The sequence below is a fragment of the Chelmon rostratus genome, chromosome 9 (genome assembly GCF_017976325.1).
Source record: "Chelmon rostratus isolate fCheRos1 chromosome 9, fCheRos1.pri, whole genome shotgun sequence".
Classification (NCBI taxonomy): domain Eukaryota; kingdom Metazoa; phylum Chordata; class Actinopteri; order Chaetodontiformes; family Chaetodontidae; genus Chelmon; species Chelmon rostratus.
In genome coordinates, this window is record NC_055666.1 from 14,882,204 (window position 1) to 14,905,391 (window position 23,188).

The window sequence follows — 23,188 nt, forward strand, 5'->3', positions numbered from 1 at the left end:
TCAACATACTTTGTGTTTCAGAATGACATAGGGTGTGAGGGGGACAAAGTAAGGAAAGGACAAGGGAGGTTCCAGCATGTTTGACTCATCGGTTAACAGACAATCAGGCATATACGGCGCTTGCATGAACTCACGATTAGGCCATGGTCTCGACCCATTGTGATGACGGTCCGGATGATGATCCTCAGCAGAGACACCACAATGTCCTGGATGTGCTGAAATGTTTCCCCCTGAGAGAAGCACAAACAGCGAGCAGAGTAAAAGAAAGAGGAAGACAGAGAGAAAAAATAGAGAAGGACACAAATGATTGTCAGGCTTCCTCAGGTGAAAACAAGCACAGATGCAGAACAGAGGCTCCCCTCACTGTGAAGACAACCGCACTTGCACACACAGCCCCAAAGCTTCACTCGAGCCTTCAATGGACAAATGGCAGATCAAATGAAACGAGAAAGAGTATACGGTTTTCTGAATCTGAAAATTTAAATTCTGCTCACTTTTCAGAAAATGTGCCTTGCCAGAACATTCAGTTAATCAGCTTCAGTGTGGACATTTGAACCGCAAAGGCTTTTGACACTTGGATGTGGATTTTTTTTTTATTATTTTTTTTTTTTATGTGCAGACCTGCTTTCCAATTCCTATCTTTCCCTTTGAAGCCACTGTTCTGTCATGTTTCTTTTCCTTCCTCTGCCCGCTGGGAAACAAAGGGGACGAGCTGTGTCTAACAGTCTGTCGGTATTTGTGCTCAGATCTGTCCTGACTCAAATGCCCGTTTCCTGGTTAAACCTGACACCTCCAAGGCCAAGTACCATTAGACATTAAGAGTGGCACGTTAACTACGGCTGAACCTGCCGTCTATGATCTACTAGAACAGTCACACAGCAAACGATGCATTTTTCTGCTAAAAAGCTAAAGTCGAATTTAAACTGCGGAAAATGTTTGCAACTTTTGCTGAGGTAGAGCCTTATAAACAGGCTGTGACGCGATATTCACCAAACTTTAACTACCACAGCTCTTTAGTAATAAAGATAAAAAACAGTCAACTTGAACATAGGAGAAGGTAATACACATAAATCTCCTATTGCAGTGTAACGCAGTGTAATTCTATAGCATAATAGTATTTTCCAGTCATTAAATTGAACACTAGATGGGAGTCAACAGTGGCAACATTAATAAACTCTGATCAAATTCTGCAACATCTATATATGGGAATATAATGGGGGAGTCACTATTGGTGTTTCTGGAAACACCTTAAAGGTCTTTAAGCCATATTTCTGTATTATGATAATCAAATTCTAGATGATGCAAATGTTTTATCACTATGGCTCTTATTTTGATTTACTGACCTGCTGTATCTAAACCTTTTTCCTCTATATTAATCTAACACTAAACATGTAGAAACCTGTCAATCCACGATGAGGAAGGAAATCAGATTGTTTGACGAACTGTGACGGCCCCAAGGTAAGAGAAATGAGGTCTAACTAACGGCACACACTGAAAAATAGGGCAAATCTCTCTCAAAGTTAAGCATGCATAAGTAAAATATGGACCTTTATAGACTCATGACTCCATGCACACAGGAGCAAACACACAATAATACAGTGAATCGGTCAATGTGAGGTGATTCAGACTAGCCTGAGGGCAGCAGCTCACTAGTGAGGCATCTGCTACATCTAAACACACCTTAGCGTTAATGCTGCAGGGCGTGTGTGCATAACCTTGTTAGCATAATCTGACCCAAATATGTGTGTGTGTGTGTGTGTGTGTGTGCTTTATGTGTGTATGTCCTTGTATGAGCTGCTCAGCAAAGCATAAAAGATGGAGGGCCAACACCAACAGAAGTAGGTAAAAAGGACTCAAGTTCAAAGTTTCAGACACACCGCTCTCTCTTTCTACATGTTACTGTGTGTGTATGGGTGTGTGTGTGTGTGTGTGTGTGTGTGTGTGTGCCAGCCTAATGGCAGTTGATTTGAAAGGCCTGATGAGAATCAGGTAGGCCGGATCACACCACATAAAATGTACTGACTGACAGCCACAGGACACAGAAAAGATAAACAGTGTGTGCACCGCCTCGAACACCATTTACAATCTCAGACTGCCTCAAACGAACACACACACACATAGTCACGCAAATAGGTTGAGACGCCGCTATTGATCCTAAATAAGCCTAAATCTCTCTGGCTCACTGTAGGTACTGTGGTCTCCTGGAAAGAGATTCTCAGACAGTTGTCTTAGAGCAGGAAGTGAGGAGATGAGACACAACGCTCTCTCTCGCTCTCCTGCAGAACACAGACATGTGGAAGTCGATACTCTGTTCATTTATTCCACACTGTAGCCAGACTGGTTTATCATCTCTACTGGCAACAGGATATAAAAAAGAAAAAACAGATTACATTGTTTTGGGGGAAGGGGAGAGAAAGCTCTGGCGATCCTCGTCTTTCTGTCTCTATCTGTTAGCATCCTCCACAAGTTCCACAAAGACACAAAATTCAACACGAACTCTCTCACGGACGGGAGCATCCGTCTATCGTGCCGTCTTTCTCCTCCATCTCTGTCTCTCTTCGTCTGCATCTCTTTCCAGTTTGGAGACATCTGTGGCGTGACAACTTAATCAGGTACCACAGAGAGCGAGGAAAAGAGGGATGAGGGTGAAAACAAAGGAGAGAAGACGGGAGGGGGAGGAGGTGAGATCGTCTGCCATCACCTCTTCCTTCCTCCTCTGCTTCTGTTGTTTCCCCCCCATCTGTTTTCTTGCTCCCCTCATTCAATTTCAGACTCATCTCTCCTGCTCCATGTATTGCTGTCTTGTAAAATCCCTCCACCTTACTGTCTATGAAACAAACATTTCCACCTCCATCTTTTTAGCTGCTAACTCTCTGTCCTGCCTTTCCATTCACTCGTTCGCGCCGGGTAGCCGCGAGCGCCTTCCTTTTCTCTGGCCTTTTCAGCTCTTGTTTCAAAAACTAATCCTTCATAGTTTGCTTGTTTGGCCGAGTAACACGACTGTGTGTGTTTGGGAGAGAGGCTTTTCTTTTATTTGTCACTTTCACAACAACAGCGTCTGGCTTTTACAAAAAGCTGTGCAGCAGCAGGAAACTGTCGCAGTCAAGGTTCTTTTTTAACTATACTATGCGCCGCATATCAACATGCATAAATGAGACAATGTAGTTAAGTGTGTGTGTGTGTTTTTACTTTGAATGCAATGTTTGTACGTGAATCAGCACATTATATTCAAAATGAAATGTAAGAGCCAGCACTCACTCTGAAAGTATCGTTATTTTTTTCAGTGCAAGGACCACATAGGAGTGCAGATTTCTGTTGCTAATACTGACACTCAAACGCTCTCCAACAGAAGACTTTTGTCCTCATGTAGTTTGATAGAAAACCTGTATAAGGCTGTGCATCGGCGGTTTTGTACTCTACGTGATTGTGTTTGTACCCGTCATGTCCTTTGAACACACTGCCAACGCCTGCTTTCGTGTTTATACCCCAACGGACACAAATTCATCTCGTCAAATTTACTCCACTCCATTCATTCATTACTTCTCTCGCTGTATCTCTTCCCTTGGCTCACGCTTCATTAGCTTTATCCAAATAAATAGAGCTGAAAAAAAAGCCATACCTTCACTTCAAAGACTCAGCAGGCTGTCAACAACTCGCAGGAGCAATTAAAAAGCCCTCCGCTGGATACGGGTGATGTATTTGTTCTGTGTGTGTGTGCGTATTAAAGGTGTTTAGTTCAGGGGCTAACTGGATTTTGTTTCAACAGACTAACACACAGCAACACGCGTGAAACAAAATCTATTAGGTTCTAATTGGTCGAGGCCTGTGTCACTGCATGACTGGATGACTGAAGACAAAACAGCTTAAGTGTATTTTCTCTTTGGGAGACAAGTTTCACTGGGATGGCGAAGAGCTCGTTCAAATTCATCCAGTAATGCTAAAAAATAAAGGAAATGTCTAATAATCTTTACACAGCAGTTCCCCAATCTTAATGCTTTGTTAGAAGGTGGTATTGTGTTGTTTTAGAGCAAATTATACTGCAGTTCTGTCACTCTTGAGTTTCTGCCTCAGCTAGAAGCATCTACTGTTTATTATCTTGGTTATTGGGACGGTTTTTTTTTTTCTACCAGACTCGTTCATCCCTTGATATGTGCAGATTGTGTCGAGGTAAAGTCTAAAGTGGTGTTGTGGCTGCTTGCTGCTGGCATCAGGGTGAGTGGGTGTGCTCAAGTGACCACTTAGGCGCTGATTTCCTTTCCCACTGACATTTGATTATGCAACCATACAGCTATACAGCTACTGTGAGAGGGTTTAGACGATTGGGGCTGGATATTTGCAGGCCTGGTAAAACAACACAGAGTTCTACTGTCTACTCTAAAACAATGAGCCAGAATGCAGTTTAATGCAAAGTGTGAATGGCGCATTTTGCGTTCTTCACTACAAAGACTGCTGGGTGTCTCACCACATTGTCCCTGCTGAGGACCTCCAGGATGTTGTTGAGCAGCTCCAGGCTATTTCTCCTCTCATCATGAGGCCCGTCAGCCATACTGGCGAGTGCCCCACTCAGCTCCCGCAGCATCATGGGTAACAACACATCGCGGCACTCTGTGAATAAACAAAACCACAACCACTGGTTTAATACGCAGAAGCGGAATAATAAACACACACAAACACACAGTGTAGATTCCTTTTCAACAATAGAAATACGACATCCCAGTCAGTAAGATGAAGTGGATAGTGTGAGACAGTGTACACAAGAGTGATGTGTTATTTATTTCTTTTAGGAAAGGCCCTAAAAGATAAGAGTACTTTTTAAATTTTAAACACAAACAGCAACAGTCAGATAAAACATCGAGATTTACTTGATTGTGTCTATAACAATCCTTTCTGAAAAACCCTTCAAAACCGAAAGCCCAGACTCTGACATCAATTGGTGCAGCACCTGTGGAGACAGCTGTGCCCACACGGCTGTGAGTGATGGTGCTGCCGCACCCTGAAGAAGAAATTCAAAGTGCAAAACGGAGCGATATCAATCAAGTGTCTATTTACAGTTCAATGTATGTCTGCTGCTCTGTCAGCCACACAGTCAACGTGACCACGCTTTTTTTCTTTGCCTACCTCTGTTAAATCCTAATCGTTAATTTGGTCACACACACAATGCATCATCAGTACGGACATCCATAAAAGATGAAGTGAAAGTGAAGAACGCTAAAGTGAGAAAACAATTTGATTAATGCTAAAATATACATACATAGCTGAACCTACTGTACATGAAGGCATCGTTATATATTTTTATACCACTTACACCTTGTGCCTGACCGCTCTATAAATTCTTTATGGATGTTAAATAGACAGAGCTCTTCTCTGGGGGCTGTCCAAAGTCACTCTTTGAATTACAGGAAATCACAGACAGACTACAGCAAATGTACTGCAGCTGAAAGTGCAGTCAATTTAGAGCTGGGTAAATTAAAGGAAGTGTGTGACACTTTAGCACCTCTCCTAAAGCAGCAAATATTACCATTCCTTATCTACTAGCATAAAAAATATTCAAGGGTGGATTTTTACTTTATTTTTTCGGAAGTTTTTACACTGATGAGCATGTTTATTTGATGCCCCACAAAATCCTTAATGCACCAACAAGGAGGACTTTTAAAAACAGTCCTTGCTCTCAGCTGCAACCAAAAATACTTCCAACTTAACATGATTGAAGTTTGTTTTCATGTCGAACTAACACAAAGAAAATATTGAACGTGCTATCTGCTTAGGGAATGGTTGATGTTTCTTTTAAGATGTCTTTCTGAACTTTTATTGAGGATTCATTGACACAAAACAAGGCTTCTACAGCTACACTTGGTGAATTAATGATGAGATTGGCAATTTGACTCAACGTGCACTGACAGATACTACGAATTTGTGATTTTTAGGGAGGCCATCCCCCTGAAATTCTCATCTGGTATTGTTTAGAAGTCAGGCAGTCACAGTCCAAGGCAGCTGTAAGATGACTGAAACGGATACTTTTAAAGACAGGTCAAATTATTCACCAGATATAAAAAGATGTACTATGCAGGTTCCAAATATGCATCAGAAAACAGTGATTTGATCAATTTATTCCACTTGTCTAGCATGACCTCCACACACACACACACACAGACACACTTCCTCCACCCCATCCCTCTCTTGTAGCCGCAGGTAGACGAAGCCCATTAAAAGCTCATTTGGGCTGATGCTCGTTAGCTCCGTTATTAACTGAGCCAGGCCTATACGCCTGCTGAGTGGATCCTCGTCACAACACTCACTCCATCACACAAACATGCAGAGAGGGGGGATATGCATGAGGCACTGAATGGCCTCAGTGACTCAGAGAAACGGAGGGAGGAGAAGGAGAAGGAGGAGGAGGAGGAGGAGGAGGAGACGGGGGCAGGGGCCTGGACAGGTAGAGGTGAGATGCTGGTAAAGACTGGATGGCAAACAAAAGTAGTATCTCTATTTAATATAATGCACAATGTACAACTTCAAATAAAAATGTCCTTTAGTGAGAATGAAAGAACATGAAACAGCACGGCTTCCTGGCTGTGTCCTTTATAAACAACAGAGGATGGCGTTTTCAACGCTGCCAGCTTTGTATTTGAGTAGAAACCGTGCTAAAGCTGTTTAATCCATCGAAGCAGAAACTCATCATCTTTTGTCCTTTCACATAGACAAAACAATGAGTGTTTCATAGCAGTATTGTTGTGTGTGCAAGCTCGGGAATTAATCCATCTGCCTTGCAGGGGCTGGATATACCATTAAACCTGTGGAGAACTCCATTCCCCGGTGAAATGACCCCAAAGCCACCTGCTTCTTTATTTCTATTGATCTGAGAAAACAGAACCAGCTGATATTTTTAGGTGCAACACGTTCAGGGGAGAGAAAGTGAAAAAGAGAGCAGGTGGGGTTGTTGAAAGGGTATCCTGAAGTGTGATATGCTGTGTGCTTTTTGTTTTTACTGTGTCAGGAGGCAGGCGTAATGAAAGCATAACCACGATAACAAGTTTCAAGGTCTACGCCTACCCTGACCCTATGTGTGAGCACGAAGATGGAAGAATAAATTTACTGCAGCTCTATGCATAACATTACTGTTCCTTGACTAGTTTGTCACATTTGGAACATTAGAGGGCACGCATTGTGCAAAATACACTTTTTCAAAAATATGTGACCCCGCTGTGTCTTCAGACCCCAGAAATATGAGAAAAACCATTGTCTTGCTTTTGCTTGCTCCACCTTTTAGAAAATATGTGATCGAAAATGGCAGTCACATTGGCCTGGTTTAGCACCAACCCCGTTTACATGTTATTTCGTCGCCAACACTGCCACCGTTAGCAGGAAGATGTCGGAGGTACGAGAACCCAAAGCTTCCCTGTTGTTTGCTGTAGCAACTGACACAGCAGTGTTCATCTACTCCTTCCATCTGAGAAATATCAAGACCCAGCAGATTAACTGTGGATGGAAATGTGACAGACCCCACAATACTGGCTGTCTGTGGCCCGACTTCAAACTTGGAAGCTGGAAGTGTTGTTATGTTTGATGTTGTTTTATTTTCTAGGTTAGCCTGTTGAACTTTAGCATGTTGCTTGGCTAATGCAGCTACTCACACAGTCTGGGCCAGCGACTAATGTTCCAATATTGACGAACAGTTAAAAGAAGCTGTGCAAAATGTGTGGGTGAATCTGTTTTTTTTTTTTTAACCTGGGCACTGTTTTGGTGTCTTATGACTAATAGGTGCAAAATAGTTTTGGAAGTGGTCCAGTAGATCGCCTCAGCCGGCAGCACCACACAGGCTGCAGTGGCTGCAACATAATCCATCTGGGCAACTGTGTCCATCAAAATACGTCCACTACAAGTGCTTGTTTTGTCACTGACAGGCTTAGATTGTTATTCTAAGTGTCTGACAATGAAGGATCCTTACATCTTTGTGTTAAAGATCCTTTTTGTTGAACCAGAAACAGGAAACATTTCACTCTCTTCAAACCACCAGGATTCGTTGACAAAACCAGTCATTTTCCCTCACAGATCATTATAAAACACACTTTATTCAAACATCACAGAAAATAAAACCCACCAAAATCATCTTTGTTAGTCTTCCCACTGTTCTAAAAACCACTAACTCTGGTTTAGTGGAAAATATTGTGGCTCTACACGCTGTTTTCCACCTGCTGCCTTTCTGATGCCAGAGCCTCCCTCTCGCTCCTCTCTCAATATTTTCACATTTAACTCAGCGAATTAACAGTTTATTTTGACAAAACCTCATTTGTAGCCAACTAAATAATGAAAGTAATAAGTTGGATGCTGGTGGTGGTCAAACTGCATGAATTCATTTGCTTGGCAACATTGTGCAGCTTTGATTACCAACCAGCAGTTGGCTTGCTCTGACCATAAAAAGCAGCGGTAGTGGCCCGCTGGGCAGTGAGGCTGGACTGGCTGCGCAAACATGCTAAGTTTTTGCTTTGGAAGGAGTTATTGTGGTGATATTCAGTGAGCTGAACTCGGAGGCTAAAAACACCAGCAGAGGTGTGAACTGTTGCGGGTAAGGCGCTGGCTCAGGACTGTGAGAGCTGACCAATCAGAGCAGCAAACAACAAAGCTTTACAGACGGGGTGAATAGGGGTCCTACAGCAATGTGCAGTATGAGAAAAGTAATTATTTTTTTTATGTTAGAGCATGTTGCTGTTTTTTGTAGGTACGTAACTTTGTCTTGGGTTAGCTGTGATCTGTCTCAGCCAGCACACAAAGTGACAGAGTTAGAGATGGAGCATAACAGAAACTTGTGGGACAAAAAAGCTCCGCACAGAAACTAGAAACTTAATTTCAATTTGTAATTCACTAAATAAAGAAAACTCGCAGCAACAGTCAGATGCCAGGCCCACTCAGATTTTATGTAATGTGCTATAGACAAATTAATTTCCCACAGTGTCACAATCAGTTTGACTCTGGTCGACCGGTCTTCAGGGACTGGTGACACAGCATCGTATATATTCTCAGTCTATACTTTCATCAATTAGAATAGTAATGGAAAAACAACCAGAGTGTTATTCTTTTTGATCGCTTCTCTGTATTACCTGCACTCAACCTCCGGGAGGTTTTATTTGCAGAGTAAGACACCTTCAGTTCAGTCAGCAGCTGCTTCTCATCTTAAAATTCAGAAAACTTAAAGAAAGCCGAGAAGACCCTAATAGCTTGTTCATCTCCAGCATCCTACTTTGACAGATCTGCGAGGGTGTGTATTGAATGTTTTGATTTTACTCAGCTTCCTCTTCCCTTCAAAATGCCTCTGGAGCGCCTAAATATGAGCATCAAAAATGATGAAGTACAGGCTGCTTTGGTAATGCTCCTCCAGACTCTGTGGCTGATAGTCTTCGGTCTCTGATGCGGAACAGGGCTTTTAACTTCGCAGGTATTTCTTAACGCCTCGCCTGGCCCGGAATAACATCAGGAATGTTAATATCTGCTGCTTCAGCCTGAATGGGAGCTTTCTCAGAGACTTCTTTGAACTACACCATGGTCCTCCGGGCTTTCAGTCTTGTAAGAACACCAGCTACAATGGTGTGCAGCTCCCAGGTCACTCAATAAGAGGACATTTGAAATGACTGCTATTTCAAGCAACACTTGCTCTGGAGTGCTGCACTGTGGCTGATCATACTGTCCTTGTATAGAAAAATATTTGCTTGTAGCAACAGACGGAATAAAAACTTCCTTGCACACTAACGAGTAAGTTCTTAAAAAAAAAAAAAAAAAAAAACAATGGCTGCTTAAAGTGGATCACCAAACACGATGCAAGCCTCCATTTCTTCTTAGACTTTTTGACAGATTTTGCAAGAGGACATACTGCGAGTGGAGCCACCTGAGGTCATTTTAATAGGATTTTATTTCTTGACTGAGTCAAAATAAACCTTAAGAGTACAATCACATTGGCTGAGTGGTTCAACTACCTGTACAAATTTGCCCTTATTTGAGCTGGGAGGGACATTTGTAATCACTGTGAAAAGCAGTTTCACTTAGTCAAACAGTTGCCTTCAAAAATGACCTCAAGGAGTTTTTCATTTTCGTCGTGAACAGGAGCATTAAGAAAGATCTGGCTTTGTTCTCTCAAGTCGTACCAGAACAGTTCTACAGGCTGTTGTACATCGAAATATAAATTACAGGGACTGCGTCTCTCCAAGGGAGCCACTAACGGTCACTTTGAATTGTGAAACAGATTTGTATGCAGGTAATATGAATAAACATAACTCTAGATAAGATAATTTAATCCTTTATTAATTGCACAGTGGGGAAATTTGCAATGTTACAGCATCAAAGCTGCAATAGTAGGAAGAGAGAGACTCTCCAGAGCAGATCAGTTTTGGGTGGGTGTAGGAAACACTGTTCCAGAAACCTATGAAACTATCTGCAAAGTATTCATTTTGAAAAAGGCTCAGTAACAGCTGGACACTGGACTTTTTAGTTAAAGTTAGCCAAATTGTAAAAAGTACAGTAAATGTCCTGTTGGTGTAAATGTCTGTTTGCAAGCATGGCAATCTGACCAAACATCTCTGAACAAGTCCTGGCATGGCACACCAAACCAACATCTGTGTTTGTTTGGTGAACGTTCTGCGTGCCGTCGGCTTGAATGCAAAAAAAATCTTTCTCCCTCGTGCAATCTGAAGCGTCTGCCAGCGTATCCTCCTTTCGCTCCTCCTGGCGGCTGTTTCTTTCTCTCATGTGTCTCTCACTGTCTTCATCTGTTATTTGTATTCTTTGTGTTCCCCGGTCCTCCATGTATAATGCAATCTCCATCTTCTCCAACTCAATCTTTCGCCGGTTGTTTTCCATCTTGTTTATTTTCTCTCTGCTGACCCGTCTACGTGTCCTTTAACACCTTTCCTCTCAATTCCCATCTCTGTCATGTCATCTCGCTGTTCTGTCTGCCATAATTCTGCTTCCCAAGCTCAGTATTTCAGGTCAAATTTGTTTCACCGCAAACTTTCAGTAACGTATCAGTACTTGTTACCTATTAACTGATGCAACCAATCACCAGTTTTGAGTCATAAGCTTCTTCTCAACCTTCTGTCTTCTCAATCAGTATAGAGCAGTACTACATGTGCTATGTGGTCAAGATCTGCTCTGCCTTGAGCCTCAGACACAACTTCCTCTTGGGTTGCATACAAATCCGGCATCCTTTGCTGGGATTGCCAGAGTCTAACCCCAGTCATGGCCCTAATCCTATAACCTTAAACCATTTTTGCAGCAGTCTCTTTGGTGGAGGTTGCTGGCGGCTACTTTGCAACGAAGGAGCCCAAAAAGACACGCTGGCTGAGAGGAGGGGTGGTGGGGGATGAAGAAGTGGGGGAACTGTGCAAAAGGCACCAGAGAAAAGTAGAGAGCAAGAAGGCATTTCAACTGATGCAGCTGTTGCTTTTAACTCACATTTGAAGAGGTCTGAATTAACATGTAAAAAAATAAACATACAAATTACAAGCTATTTTATGTAATGGAAAAGATGCAATTTGACGCACATGCACGCACGCACACGCATACACTGTAACCTTACTGAACCTAGCCTTACCCTGACTTTACCCAATCCTCTACATGTGAATATATTGATTTACACTGTGGGGACTTGCGTTCTGACAGATCCCCACAAAGAGAGTAATCCACATCGACAAACACACACACACACACCTGTGACTTAAATTAACATGGGTGAATGCACAAACAGTTGCACTTCCTCGTGCACACCTGTGTCGCCATGTTTCACTTGCCTGTGTGATTTAGCTGCATGTGATGCGTTTCCGCCCCGCGGTGCAACAATGCAGTCAATCAATTCAGCCATGCTGTGCAAGAGAGCTTCGCCAGGAGGCCCCGGCAGGCAAATGGAAATGGAGGTCTGGGGCAAACATTGAGATGCATTTTAACTTCTCATCTAGCTTTCACCATGTGCAGATATGCACACTTGTTCAAAGAAACAGAAATACCCACACCAACAGAGCTTCAAGTACTCATCTATATTCAACTGGAAATGTCTATTTATTCTAGCTGTAATCTCCTTTTGATTATTTATACCAATGTGTGTCAGTGTACCCAAGTGTGAATTGTCCTTTTTTTGCGTCTGATTTGGCACCTCACCGCTATTTGATGTGTAAAAGCTGGGATGTCTTTGAGCCCGTGTGAGATTGTGGTTATGTGTTTGGGTTACCAAGTTTGTGAGAGCGGACAGCCACCAGTGCTGGCAGGCCACCACACAGAGCGCCGCTCTGACGGCTCGGCAGCCAGCTCATCTTTCCTCTGTTCCATTTTTCTCATCTGACAGCCAAACACAATAAACTATGGCGCACGATAATGAGATGCAATCTCGGTTTCTAAGAGGCACGTAAATCAGAGGTGTCTGCCTCCTTCTACCCATTCCTCTCTTGCTCCCCTCTCGTTGGTTGTCGCGCCTTGCTTTCCGGAAGATAGAATGACAGAAAAGATGATAATGAGGAAGTTCGGAAGGGGTTGAGAGGGGTTGGGACCACGCCAACTGTCTTCCCCCTTGGTGGTGACTGAATGTCTCTCTCAGCATGTTTTTCATCCCTCTGTGTCACTGTGGGTGTCTCCTCTCATCCACTCTACCTCCATCCTTCATTTGTCTTCCTCCGGCCTTCCTCGCTTTGCTCCATCTTTAAGCCCCATTAGAAATTTAAAACCCTACATTTCCTCTGTTGTTATTTAGGTTGTGCCTGCCTGTCCATACTCCTTTTGGTTTTCTTTTTAATCGCTGGTTCGATTTGGTGTGGTGGTAAAATATATTTGACGCGTATGATTTGTAAAAGCGAGAAAGCTGTCACCAAATGGATTAGTGGGGTAATATTTTTTCGTAGAAATACATAAAATTGTCTTGCCTGCATGACTGAGTGCTCTCCCGAAAGCAAAGGCCGATAAGTTACGGACAAAGGAGTGCACTACTGAATGATGGTGATACACAGTAGTTACGATGCCTGAAAGTGCATTTTTCACTGTGATTTTTGCAACGATGTTGATAAGATCTGGCACCGAGCAAACACTGTCTGCAAAACCAAAGTAAACACAATCACAGTACAGGGTGCTGCTGATGGCTTTTCTTCATGTTTTCTACCCAGTATACATACAAACACACAAAAATAGACCAGAACGACTCGAATTTTCTTGTTACATGAACTATAATCAGAAAAAAGAACAATACAGATGTACGACACCATACAGACCAGGATGTGTTTGTCATGTTTCCCACTAAAGTAAAGGTTTGTTGTAAAGACAAGTATGACATATTGTTGCTACTGTTCAGATAATCCCTTGAGTGCTTCTAGCTGCAGTTTTTATTTGTTTCACCCTGTGCTTCAAACAGCCTGTAAATTATCTTTCTCTTCCTTTCCACCTGTCTTAGTCACCGTCTATGAGTCACCCACTAATTGCCTCCCCTCATCGCTGCCTTCCACCTCTGCTCCTTCTTCCATATGACTATTAAATTGATTGACCAATTAGTCTGTTGGTAGCGTTAGTTGCACCGGCGTTTTTGTTCAATTTAACCGAGGAAGATCAATGGGAGATGAATGCCTCACGGTGAACCATCTCACTGCTGTGATTGATGGGCAGGCTTATTCCCAGCATCCTCTAATAGGAGAGTAATATATCAAGATGCTACTGGCTCCGGTTAAGCTTATATCTGATTTCAGGATTCAAATCCTGCTTTGTATTTGCTCAGATTGGATAATAGGCTGAGCACAATTGTGATACATGTGCTCAATCTGTAAATCACTTACTCTTTATACTGGCTCCAATTTACTGAAGTGTTGAAAGTGCTGAAATGGTTTGTCATAATATCTTCAATGGCAACTACTTCAACTGTTATCGCTGCTGCTGTACAGTGACCCAGCATCCCAACGGGGATCATTAAGCTTTAAACAGTACCAGAAATGATATTTTGCTGTAACCTAAAACAAAGGTGCAGCTTAGCTGTGCAGAGGAAAGCCGGCTATTGACAGCACCGAGCTGTTGTGGTAAGTTACTCCTGTCTTATATCTGTACCAAATGAATTAATGGGTAAGCATGTTCATACACTGACCATTGTGTCCCTCGACTGTCCTTGTCTACATTTAGTATCTATAAAAGTTAACCCACAGACTAAAGCATTTATCAGAATACCAATGAGATGGAAGGTGTGTGAGACAGAGGCACTTCCCAAAATGATTAAACTCAGCTCACTTTGCTCCATTAGTCCCATCCATCCCTCTTCCAGCGTTGAACTACATCCTCCCAAACTGCAGTCTGTGCAGACTCTGAATGAATGACAGAATCTCTCTCTCCCTCTCCCTCTCTCCCTTTCTCTCTCTCATTAACCTTGTGGAACGATCAACCCACAGCTCTACAGTAAGCACAGCCTGTATAACAACAGTCAAAAATCATTTGTGGCACATGGCTCCTCTGCTGTCAAACACCCAAAAACGCATATTAACACACACTCTCACACACACACACACAAACACAGAGACACACTCACTCACTTCTTGTAACCAACTTACATTCGGACGCCTCTGATGGCAGGGAAGTTTCTGCTGGGTGTTTGTGAGCATGATATCAATGCAGTCACTGTAAGGCGTGACATGAAACTTAATGTGATGTAACGAAAAGCTAATGTAATGTAACAGCGTAAAATAATGTACTAGAGCAAGACACAGCAGGAGGTAAGAAAAGAGGGCAGAAGGAGAAGAAGAGGAGAGAAAAAGATGAGAAGAAGGAGGCAGAGGAGAGGAGAGAAGAGAAGAAGAGGAGAGAAGACGAAGAAGAAAATGAAGAAGAAGAAGAGAAGAGAAGAGAAGAGAAGAGAAGAGAAGAGAAGAGGTATGCAGTAAATAAAGATGCTGTAGTGCGGTGGAGCCGAACAGAGAGAGGCACTTCTGGGAGAGCCTGAGGGGACACAGCAGCCATATGACAATGATGTTTTTTTATGATTCACATGTCTGTCTCTTAATATGTCTACATAACTGAGAAAGAGGTACATGGGCACATGGGGGCTGACTGGACCACCAAGCAACCTGTTCCACACACATGCACCCACCCTGAGCAGCAGGAAAGCCAACAGCTCTAAAATTACAGCTCAAGCAGCTGCTTTGACAAAGGCCAGGAGAAATACATAACAATAAATGCAGGTCCCTTGTGGTGCATGCAAACACTTGCTCACCCTCGGGGTAACCCTCACACATAAAGTATGTCACACACCATCTTTTTAAAAACGCTTTTAAAAAGACAGAAGATTTCATTCAAATAGGATGCTAACACAGCCTCATATTAGTAATAGACCACATGCGGTAAAGAAGTTCAATGGTTAATTGGTTACTTGGTAATATTGGTCAATGAAAGCCCTCTTCGCAGCCAAACATAGGAAACCACATTCAGCATCATTATAACTGAGGCTCAAAGTGACCTGTCACTAATGCTGATTCGTAGAGAATGTGCAGACAACCGAGATCACTCAACAGTGATTAAATCCTGACGATAATAACTGTGCGGGACATCACTCATCCATATTCATCAAGCACTGACATGCATCTGTTAAGTAATCACAGCTGGGGCAATATAGACATGAGTGTGAACAATGTCAACAATACTGTATATAATGTGCTGCAGTAAAGCACAAGCAATTTAAGTAATGAGATTGCTGCTGTCTATATGGGCTGATGCAAACGACAAAAAAAAACTTATAAAAACTTAAGCTTTTCTGATTTTATGTATTATGGTGTTATTTTGCGTCATGTCATAGACATACAAGCTGTGACTATTAATCGTACAAGAGCATGACAGTAAAACATAAGGGGTTTCCTATAATCTGTTTAATATGTGCAACAAGATGAGCGACATGACTGCTGTCTTTTCTTTAGCTGTACAGACGGAGGAGGGGAAATGGCATCCTGGCTGAGAAAATACTGAGGGTTAGTGGATTGAATCAGGGACTTTGCCCAGCTTTGGGAAATGAGTGGGCAAACAAAATGACAGACGCATCCCTCTGTCCCTCTGCTCTTTGCTCTCCCTGATCTCTCGTTCCCCCCCCCCCCTTTATCAGTGTTGATGCTCTCAATCTGTCACAGTGATTGCCTGACGGCATTATAATTTGCCTAAATTGAGCCATAATGCGCCTCGTAAATTTAATTTTGTCTCAAAACCAGATTAACCCGTGTGACAGGATGCACATGTGTATCTGTGCATGTGTGCATATGGGCGCATTGTGTGTGTCTGTGCGTGCATACAGTACGTGCTTGCCAAGATCCTTAATCCCAGGAGCGTATGCTGAATAAATCGGAGGAGTATTTTTGAGCAAGAGGGAAAAAAAATACAATCCCTTCAAACACTGCCCATGGATGCAACCAGTCATGAGAAAGCCAAGCACATGGACGGGCAAAATCAGCAAGTTGGACACAAACACAGACACGCACGCCCGCACGCACACACACACACACATTTCAAACCAGGGTTGGAGGAAAAACCATGTGACTATGTGACAGGACCTCATTACAAAAATAGCAACTGCTTTCGTACTGAATAACCACCAAAAAACATACTTACCACCAAGTATGTTAGTTAAGGTCTTAGAAGGTCTTTTCTGGTATTCACTTATTTCCCAAATATACCTTTATACCCAAAGGTGCAGATGAATTTAAAACCATTTTCACCCAGATTTTAATCCCCACGTGTGCTAAAGTGGCAGTGTTTTCTGCTGAAAGAATATGCTGACCAGTGCAGTTTGCAGTAAACAATGTCCTCATGCAATGAGGACAGCTCGGAAAATCTCCCAGTAACAATATGTGATGAAAAACTGTGGGGCAGAAGCAAATGTGCTGCTCATTATGCACCTCCGGGTGAATAAAATCAGAAATAAAAAACAGGGAATGGTTAAAACAAATCATGGCTGCATTGCAGTTGGTGCTTTTCTAACCCAGTTACCACCCAGATTTTTTAAATCTGTTGTTTTCCATCTAAAATAAAGGCCGGCTAATTCAGCGATTTTATATACACAGAAAAAAACAAACATGATGATCCCTAAGATCATTCATTCTCACTCTTTGTCAAACAAGAGCAAGCAAGTGATCTCCTGTCTCACGCTGACACACACACACACACACCATCCCCTTCCATCATCTAACCTCTCCTTCGCTGTCAGTGGCTTGACATTTTTCTCCGGAGGGTGAGTTTGGCAGGCCCGCTCAGACAGACAGTCAGACAGACAGGTAGGGGTTATAAAATATGTATTGCAGTGCAGTGATAGGACACCGGGGGCCATTAGCTATTATAAATATATAATTTAGCTCTGCTGCATATTTCAGCCTCCTGGGCGAATGGCACCCTAGCATACAAGCCCTTTGATTAGCATCCCAATGCTAAAATGCATCTCAATTAGACTGAGTGTCAGCCCTCATTTGGTGAGGCAGGGCTCGAGATGGAATGGACCAATGTAGAAATGAACGAATAAATAAATAAGCACCATGCCAGAGGATGGGAGAGGGGAGCAGAGGAGGGGTTATTTATCGTTGACCAACAGCATGCAGGTTTGCAGATGGATTGTGAGCAGGCCTGAAACTTTGATCGCTTCTGGACTATTTAACAGCAAAACATGGCCAGGCTCTTATTTTTTCACTCTCCCCAAGCTATTCTCTCTGCGCCACCATCCACCTGTTCTCTCCTCTCTCTTTATCTGTCTCAAATCCCTTGTTCCTTCCTTTTAAACCAGCCTTTGTCTCTTCCCCACTCCTCTGTCATCCATCTTTCCCACCCCTTTCACGTATCCCTCTGCCACTGCCCCACATTTACCAATCATCAAGTCACCCCTCTTTCCTCTCAATTCCTTTATTTTTTTCCCGGAAAGATTCTTCCCTTCTAAACTCTATTTTTCTGGTTACCATCCTTTCCTCCTCTGCTCATTCTTTTCTCATGTGTCTCTGTTACCTCTGTCTGACTTCACCTCCATCATTTTTGCATTTAAAAGTTTTATTCCAAAAGGAGACTTCCACCATTTCAAAAACAACAAACGCTCACAAAGGCTTGAACCTCTTGGCGTGAATTTAAGCCAAAAGTAATTTCTAAATCCTGTCCTCCAACATAGTTGATGGACAATCATCTGTTTTTCAAATATTGACTTCAGAGGTCTGTTTGCCAAAATTGATATATACCATTTTGGCATGATGCCCTAAATTCCTTTGATTGTTTTTCCGCTTTATCCTGCTCTCTACCCGTCGCCCCCACCGCTTGCTCTTCCGTTACTTTCATCGCCTTCTTCCCTCTCCTCTTCCTCTTCTGGTGACAGAGTGTGACTGTGAGCGTGTTGACAGCTAGCCAGAGGGCCGAGGCTGTCGTCTCGCCCTCTGGGGAATCAATCATCTGAGCAAGGATCAATACCAAGGGACCGTATCCTGGACCAGCTACTGACTCGGCTGGCACCAACTGACTAATGAGCAGACCCACTGCTACACTGGGCAAAAACAACATTGAAGGCAGTGCGCACACCCATTTAGCATGCACGGCTGCACAAACACTGAATGCACAAATGCACTCGCACCCAGATATAGTGTCATTGGTCCCTCTGCAATAAATATGCACAACCGTGTTTGCAGGTTGTGTATGAGAATGCATTCATACACACAGGGAGCAATGTCCATGATGTGATTGAAACTGTCCAACAAAGCCCAGCACAGATCCCATGTCAGTCACACTCAGGCGTTTCTGTTTCAAAGCAAATTTAGTTTACCACGATCACTCAGAGTCTGCTTCAGATTCTTCTGTTTGCACTGCAGATGTCCGATTATGGACCCCCTTATCGAGCCTGTATTATATAGCAGCACAACATTAGCCCACTCTATCCGTCACTGTGTGTTCCTGTGCAGGGGAGACCACCACTTAGCGGCCCACTACAAGCAAATTAGACAATAGAGCTGAACAGAGGTAGGGGGTGGAATGAAGTGTAGTGCACTTTAAAAGGTACGATACAGACAAACTCATGTGTCCTTGGCAATTATGCCAAATCGAGTGAAAATCTCTTGAAAAGTAGAATAGGCACGGTGTGAAAAGTGACATATTAATGACAGTGGAAATGCAGTATTATGAAAGCACTTCCTGTCTTATCTGCTTCAAGCACTGGCCTATACTTCTTCTCCTTTGGCAGGTGGCAGCCGTCACCTGTGACATCAATATGGAAAACACTTATCTTTCTCTGTATTCACCACCAACACCTACAGATGCGTAAACGGTGTGTATTCATTTTCTACTCGCAATAAGGTTCATGGACATCCATAGTCTGGGCTGAGAGAGGATGCCAATTCCGCATGGATAAAAGAAAACCATCAGATTTTTGCCAATGCCAATTTTTAAATCCCTGATATTTTAGCCTCAAGACTGTTTAAGGTGGAAGGACGTGACCTTCACCATCAGTGACTACATTAAAAGGTGCTACTCGTGCTGATTTTAATAAGCTGGTATGTGACTGTGGACAGTTGCCCTGATTGTAATATCAGTGGTGAGAAAGCTGCATCTTAATTGTGTGTCATAGCATCAGCATCAAATATTACTTTATTCATCTCAATAAAAAAGAGCCCCGGAGGAAAAGCAACGCAAATATCCACGTTGTCTTTATCTGAATTCTAGCTGAGGGAGCAGATACTTTTTTATATATAATTAGAAATGAATAAAATAAAAATATTGTGACGATGATGATTAAATTAACCTGACCTGAATGTGTGTGTACGTTGCAGGAAACCAAGTAAAACATTAATGCATAAACACCAGTGTGCCCTTTCACCATTTGGCTGATGCTTTTATCCAGAGTGCTTTACTGGATTGCCCTACAGGGAACGGAACATTACCCTTACAGTATTAGCGCCACACTTTTATCCACTGTGCCGTATAGAGATAAAACCTTTAAAGCAGAGCAACTCCCTCACTGGTCATGAAGTACAGTGTGAACAGCTGTCTGCCCGGTCCAGTCGCTGGGCTGGAATTACTCACTGTATAATAGACCTTTAAATGTGATCTCAACCTTTAAGTGAGAAGCAACTAATGCTCCGCAGGATTTCACACAAAACGAGGTGGTGGTTGCTTGGTGCTGTGCACATCTGTGGTTGGTCCCACACACAGCTGTTAAGTCTGCTACTGGTTAGTAGCTCAGTGCTGAGGCCTGTAATTGGGAAAAAAAAATGACAAACCTTGTCTCTGGAAGAGTTTGCTGCTGACGATTTCCGTCATGGAGGCCACCTTCTGCTTCTGGAGTTTTTCAGGTGGAATGCAGGAATAAAAGTCATGCAGCAGCTGACTGGAGAGAGAAAGCAGTTGGCGGTGGAATAAATAACGAGCAGGATCCTAAGGGAAGGTTTGTTTTTCTAAACATAAGCACAATAAAATTCAAGAATCATTATATATTGTACGTGTGTCGAATTTTTGCAAAAAAAACCATGTCCGAGCTCTATTTATTCCCACCATGTGCGTAATTGGTTCAAAGATCGAAAACACAACCATATCTTAGTGTATCAAGCTTAAAACACCTCTTCTTTAAGGTCATAAAATATGCAACCACTAAAAGCAATGGTTGTGCAGCACAGATATGGGCAGAGCAGAGCTGCATGCCGAATGAAAACAAATGAGCCAAAGTCCAAACACGATTTAATGAAGACACGGGTTTGAGTCATCCTCCGCCCCAAATTCAATTTCAGAATAATTAAACAGGCTGGTTGCAAGCCCTGATGCCACTTAAAAAGATTGAATGCCCAGCGCATGGCAAACCCTTTGTCTCCATTTGTATGTCTCTCACTTTGTCTGCTTAAATTATGCCACACAGGTTGCGGAAGCACTTTCAGTAATGGTCTGAAAGAATGAAATGCACCACCTCTGGTCCCAAATACAACAAAAAAGGTTTGTGTGACTTTTGATGTGCATAAGCTGGCACGAGGACACGCTGACGCACAGAGGGTCAGTGCAGACTTATCAGGCCCACTAATCATCTGAGCTGAATTTAATTAAAACCTAAAATGTCAGCCTACTCCCTCATGGGCATGCAAAGGACACAAAGAGCAAACAAAAAAAAAAACAAACAACATGCATAAGGATGTATGTGTTTGTACCACTCTGAGGATCACACTACAGGTGAGTTTACAAGGAATGAGACTATACCAAAGATGAGACAAAGCTTTGATGTCCACCTCATGCGCAGTGATTGTAATTCACACAGCTTGCTTTTGCAAACTTTGCCCGAGGCAGTTCTGATCAGGAATGCAACGGGGACCGTACTTTCAAGTTTAGATGGCTTGGGTATGTTTGTGTGTGTGTAAAGAAGTGGAGAAGACAGACAATGGGGGCCAGTGTGGAGGAGAGAGAGAAGAGAAAATGAACGACAGGAAGTGAGAATATGCGCACAGATTTTTAACTCTCTGCATCACCTTTCTACCTGTGCATGGGTATTATTTGCATGTGTGTCTGGAGTTAAAAGTAGCACCTCTGTGATGCTGTGTAGACATCGAGCCACTCGAGGCACCGGAGCGGCAGATCAGGATAATCCACAGACACGCATTCGCTCACAAATGCACACACGGGTCATGGAGAGGTGAAAGAGAAATTATGGGGATCGAGCGTGTTTGAAATTGTGCGGCAAGTCAAGAAAACTTCATCATCATCATATCATACTAAGACAATGGATCCATGTTTGGTTGCAGAATTGCTAGAGGACAAATAAAGTGGCTGAAATTTTAAGTTTAGTGAAGTATATAGATTGAGGTCATTTCATGGGCTAAACGCGAAGTTGTAAGTTTGATTGTGGGTCAAAGAGAGGTTAACTAAGCTATTCCGAGTTGTTCTGCTCTTCAGGAGGCTGAGAATAAACCAAAGAGAAGAGGTTCAAATGGGTTTTGTTTGATGGTTCCACTGAAATTGTCAATTCGCTCAGGGGCACATGGAGGAGGTGCCGAGCGTGTTTGAGTGCGTGTCCTTCTGTATACGTCAATCTGATGAGATTTTTATCACCTGATAAAGAACGTAAGGCTCGATCCTGGATGGGATGTGCAGGTGACAGAAGGACGGGGGTCACTGAACAAAGCCAGGAGGAAAACTTGAGCTAGGCTGAAAGCTCTCATATATCCTCTCTGTCAGTGTCCCTGAATGAGACCAAAGATAAGGAGCTGAAGTGCGTGTGTGTGTGTGTGTGTGTGTGTGTGTATGAGTGTGTGTGTGTGTGCGTGCGTGCGTGTGTGTCTTTAAAAGGTAAGCTTACCTGAGGAGTTTGGCATCAAACACTTTCTCAACATCATGCAGGACCGTTGGCAGGTACTTCAGAGCAGCAACCTGATCACACACACACACAAGCATACACACACACACCACAAGTAAACACCTTTAAATTACTGCCATGAAAGCCTGTGGAAGTTGTTGGTTAAGAGAAGGTGACTTTGCCATCGAACAGGCTCTCATCACAAGTGTGAAAAAAGATCAGTTTTATTCTTCACAGGGCCACTTGTCTGTCTGTCTGTCTAACTTTTTGTGACTCAACCTGCTTGTAGGTCTGCTGGTGTAAGCAGTGAGAATAAGAGGAAAGACATAAAACAGCAGCGCGGCGATGTAGTCTGAATCAGATCAGAGAGATCATATTAGAGAAGCTGGCGCACGAGGAGCAGCAGGAAGATGAGAGAGTCAGACAGGAGAATGTAGAAAAACAGAAGAAGAAGAAGCAGGTGAGGATGAAACATGAGAAGAATGTAAAGGGGAGCACTAGGTGGTGAAGTGTGGGTGCAGGGTGAGCGTGCGTGAGTACCCTGAGCAGCAGAGTGGTGGTGTAGTCGGTTCTCATCAGGCTGTTGATGGACTCGAAAAGCCTCCTCAGCGACTCCTCAAACTCCGCCTGCTCCTTCCCCTCGTACAGCCTAGGGGTGGCAGGAGGAAATTAATGGAAAATGCAACGGAGAGAAACAGGGGGGGCAGAGAGGGAGGAAGCACGAGGGGGGACATCAGAAAACATGACGTGACATGATTAGCAAAGGAGACGGAGGGAAGCATGAAGGAGGCAAAACAGATTAAGAAAGGAATTGAGAGATGAGACAAACAACGGGGGGGGGGGGGTGAATAATGAGCGTGGGAGTGGCATGAAGAGAGAGAAGAAGAGACAAAGGGTCAAAACGAGGAAAACTGACAAGAAGCT

The 23,188-nt window shown here is 43.1% G+C and overlaps 1 protein-coding gene across 1 annotated transcript in view; it reads right to left on the reverse strand.

Annotated features, from left to right (window-relative positions):
- Positions 1 to 23,188, reverse strand: part of LOC121611868 (dedicator of cytokinesis protein 2-like) — a 94,073-nt gene that overhangs the window by 50,336 nt on the left and 20,549 nt on the right. Inside the window, exons 22-26 of the mRNA XM_041944582.1 lie at positions 22,805 to 22,913; positions 22,268 to 22,338; positions 20,214 to 20,320; positions 4,463 to 4,605; positions 135 to 230 (exon numbers count right to left, since the gene is read on the reverse strand). Of these exons, the coding sequence (XP_041800516.1) occupies positions 135 to 230; positions 4,463 to 4,605; positions 20,214 to 20,320; positions 22,268 to 22,338; positions 22,805 to 22,913 (526 nt within the window). The remainder of the gene's footprint in view (positions 1 to 134; positions 231 to 4,462; positions 4,606 to 20,213; positions 20,321 to 22,267; positions 22,339 to 22,804; positions 22,914 to 23,188) is intronic.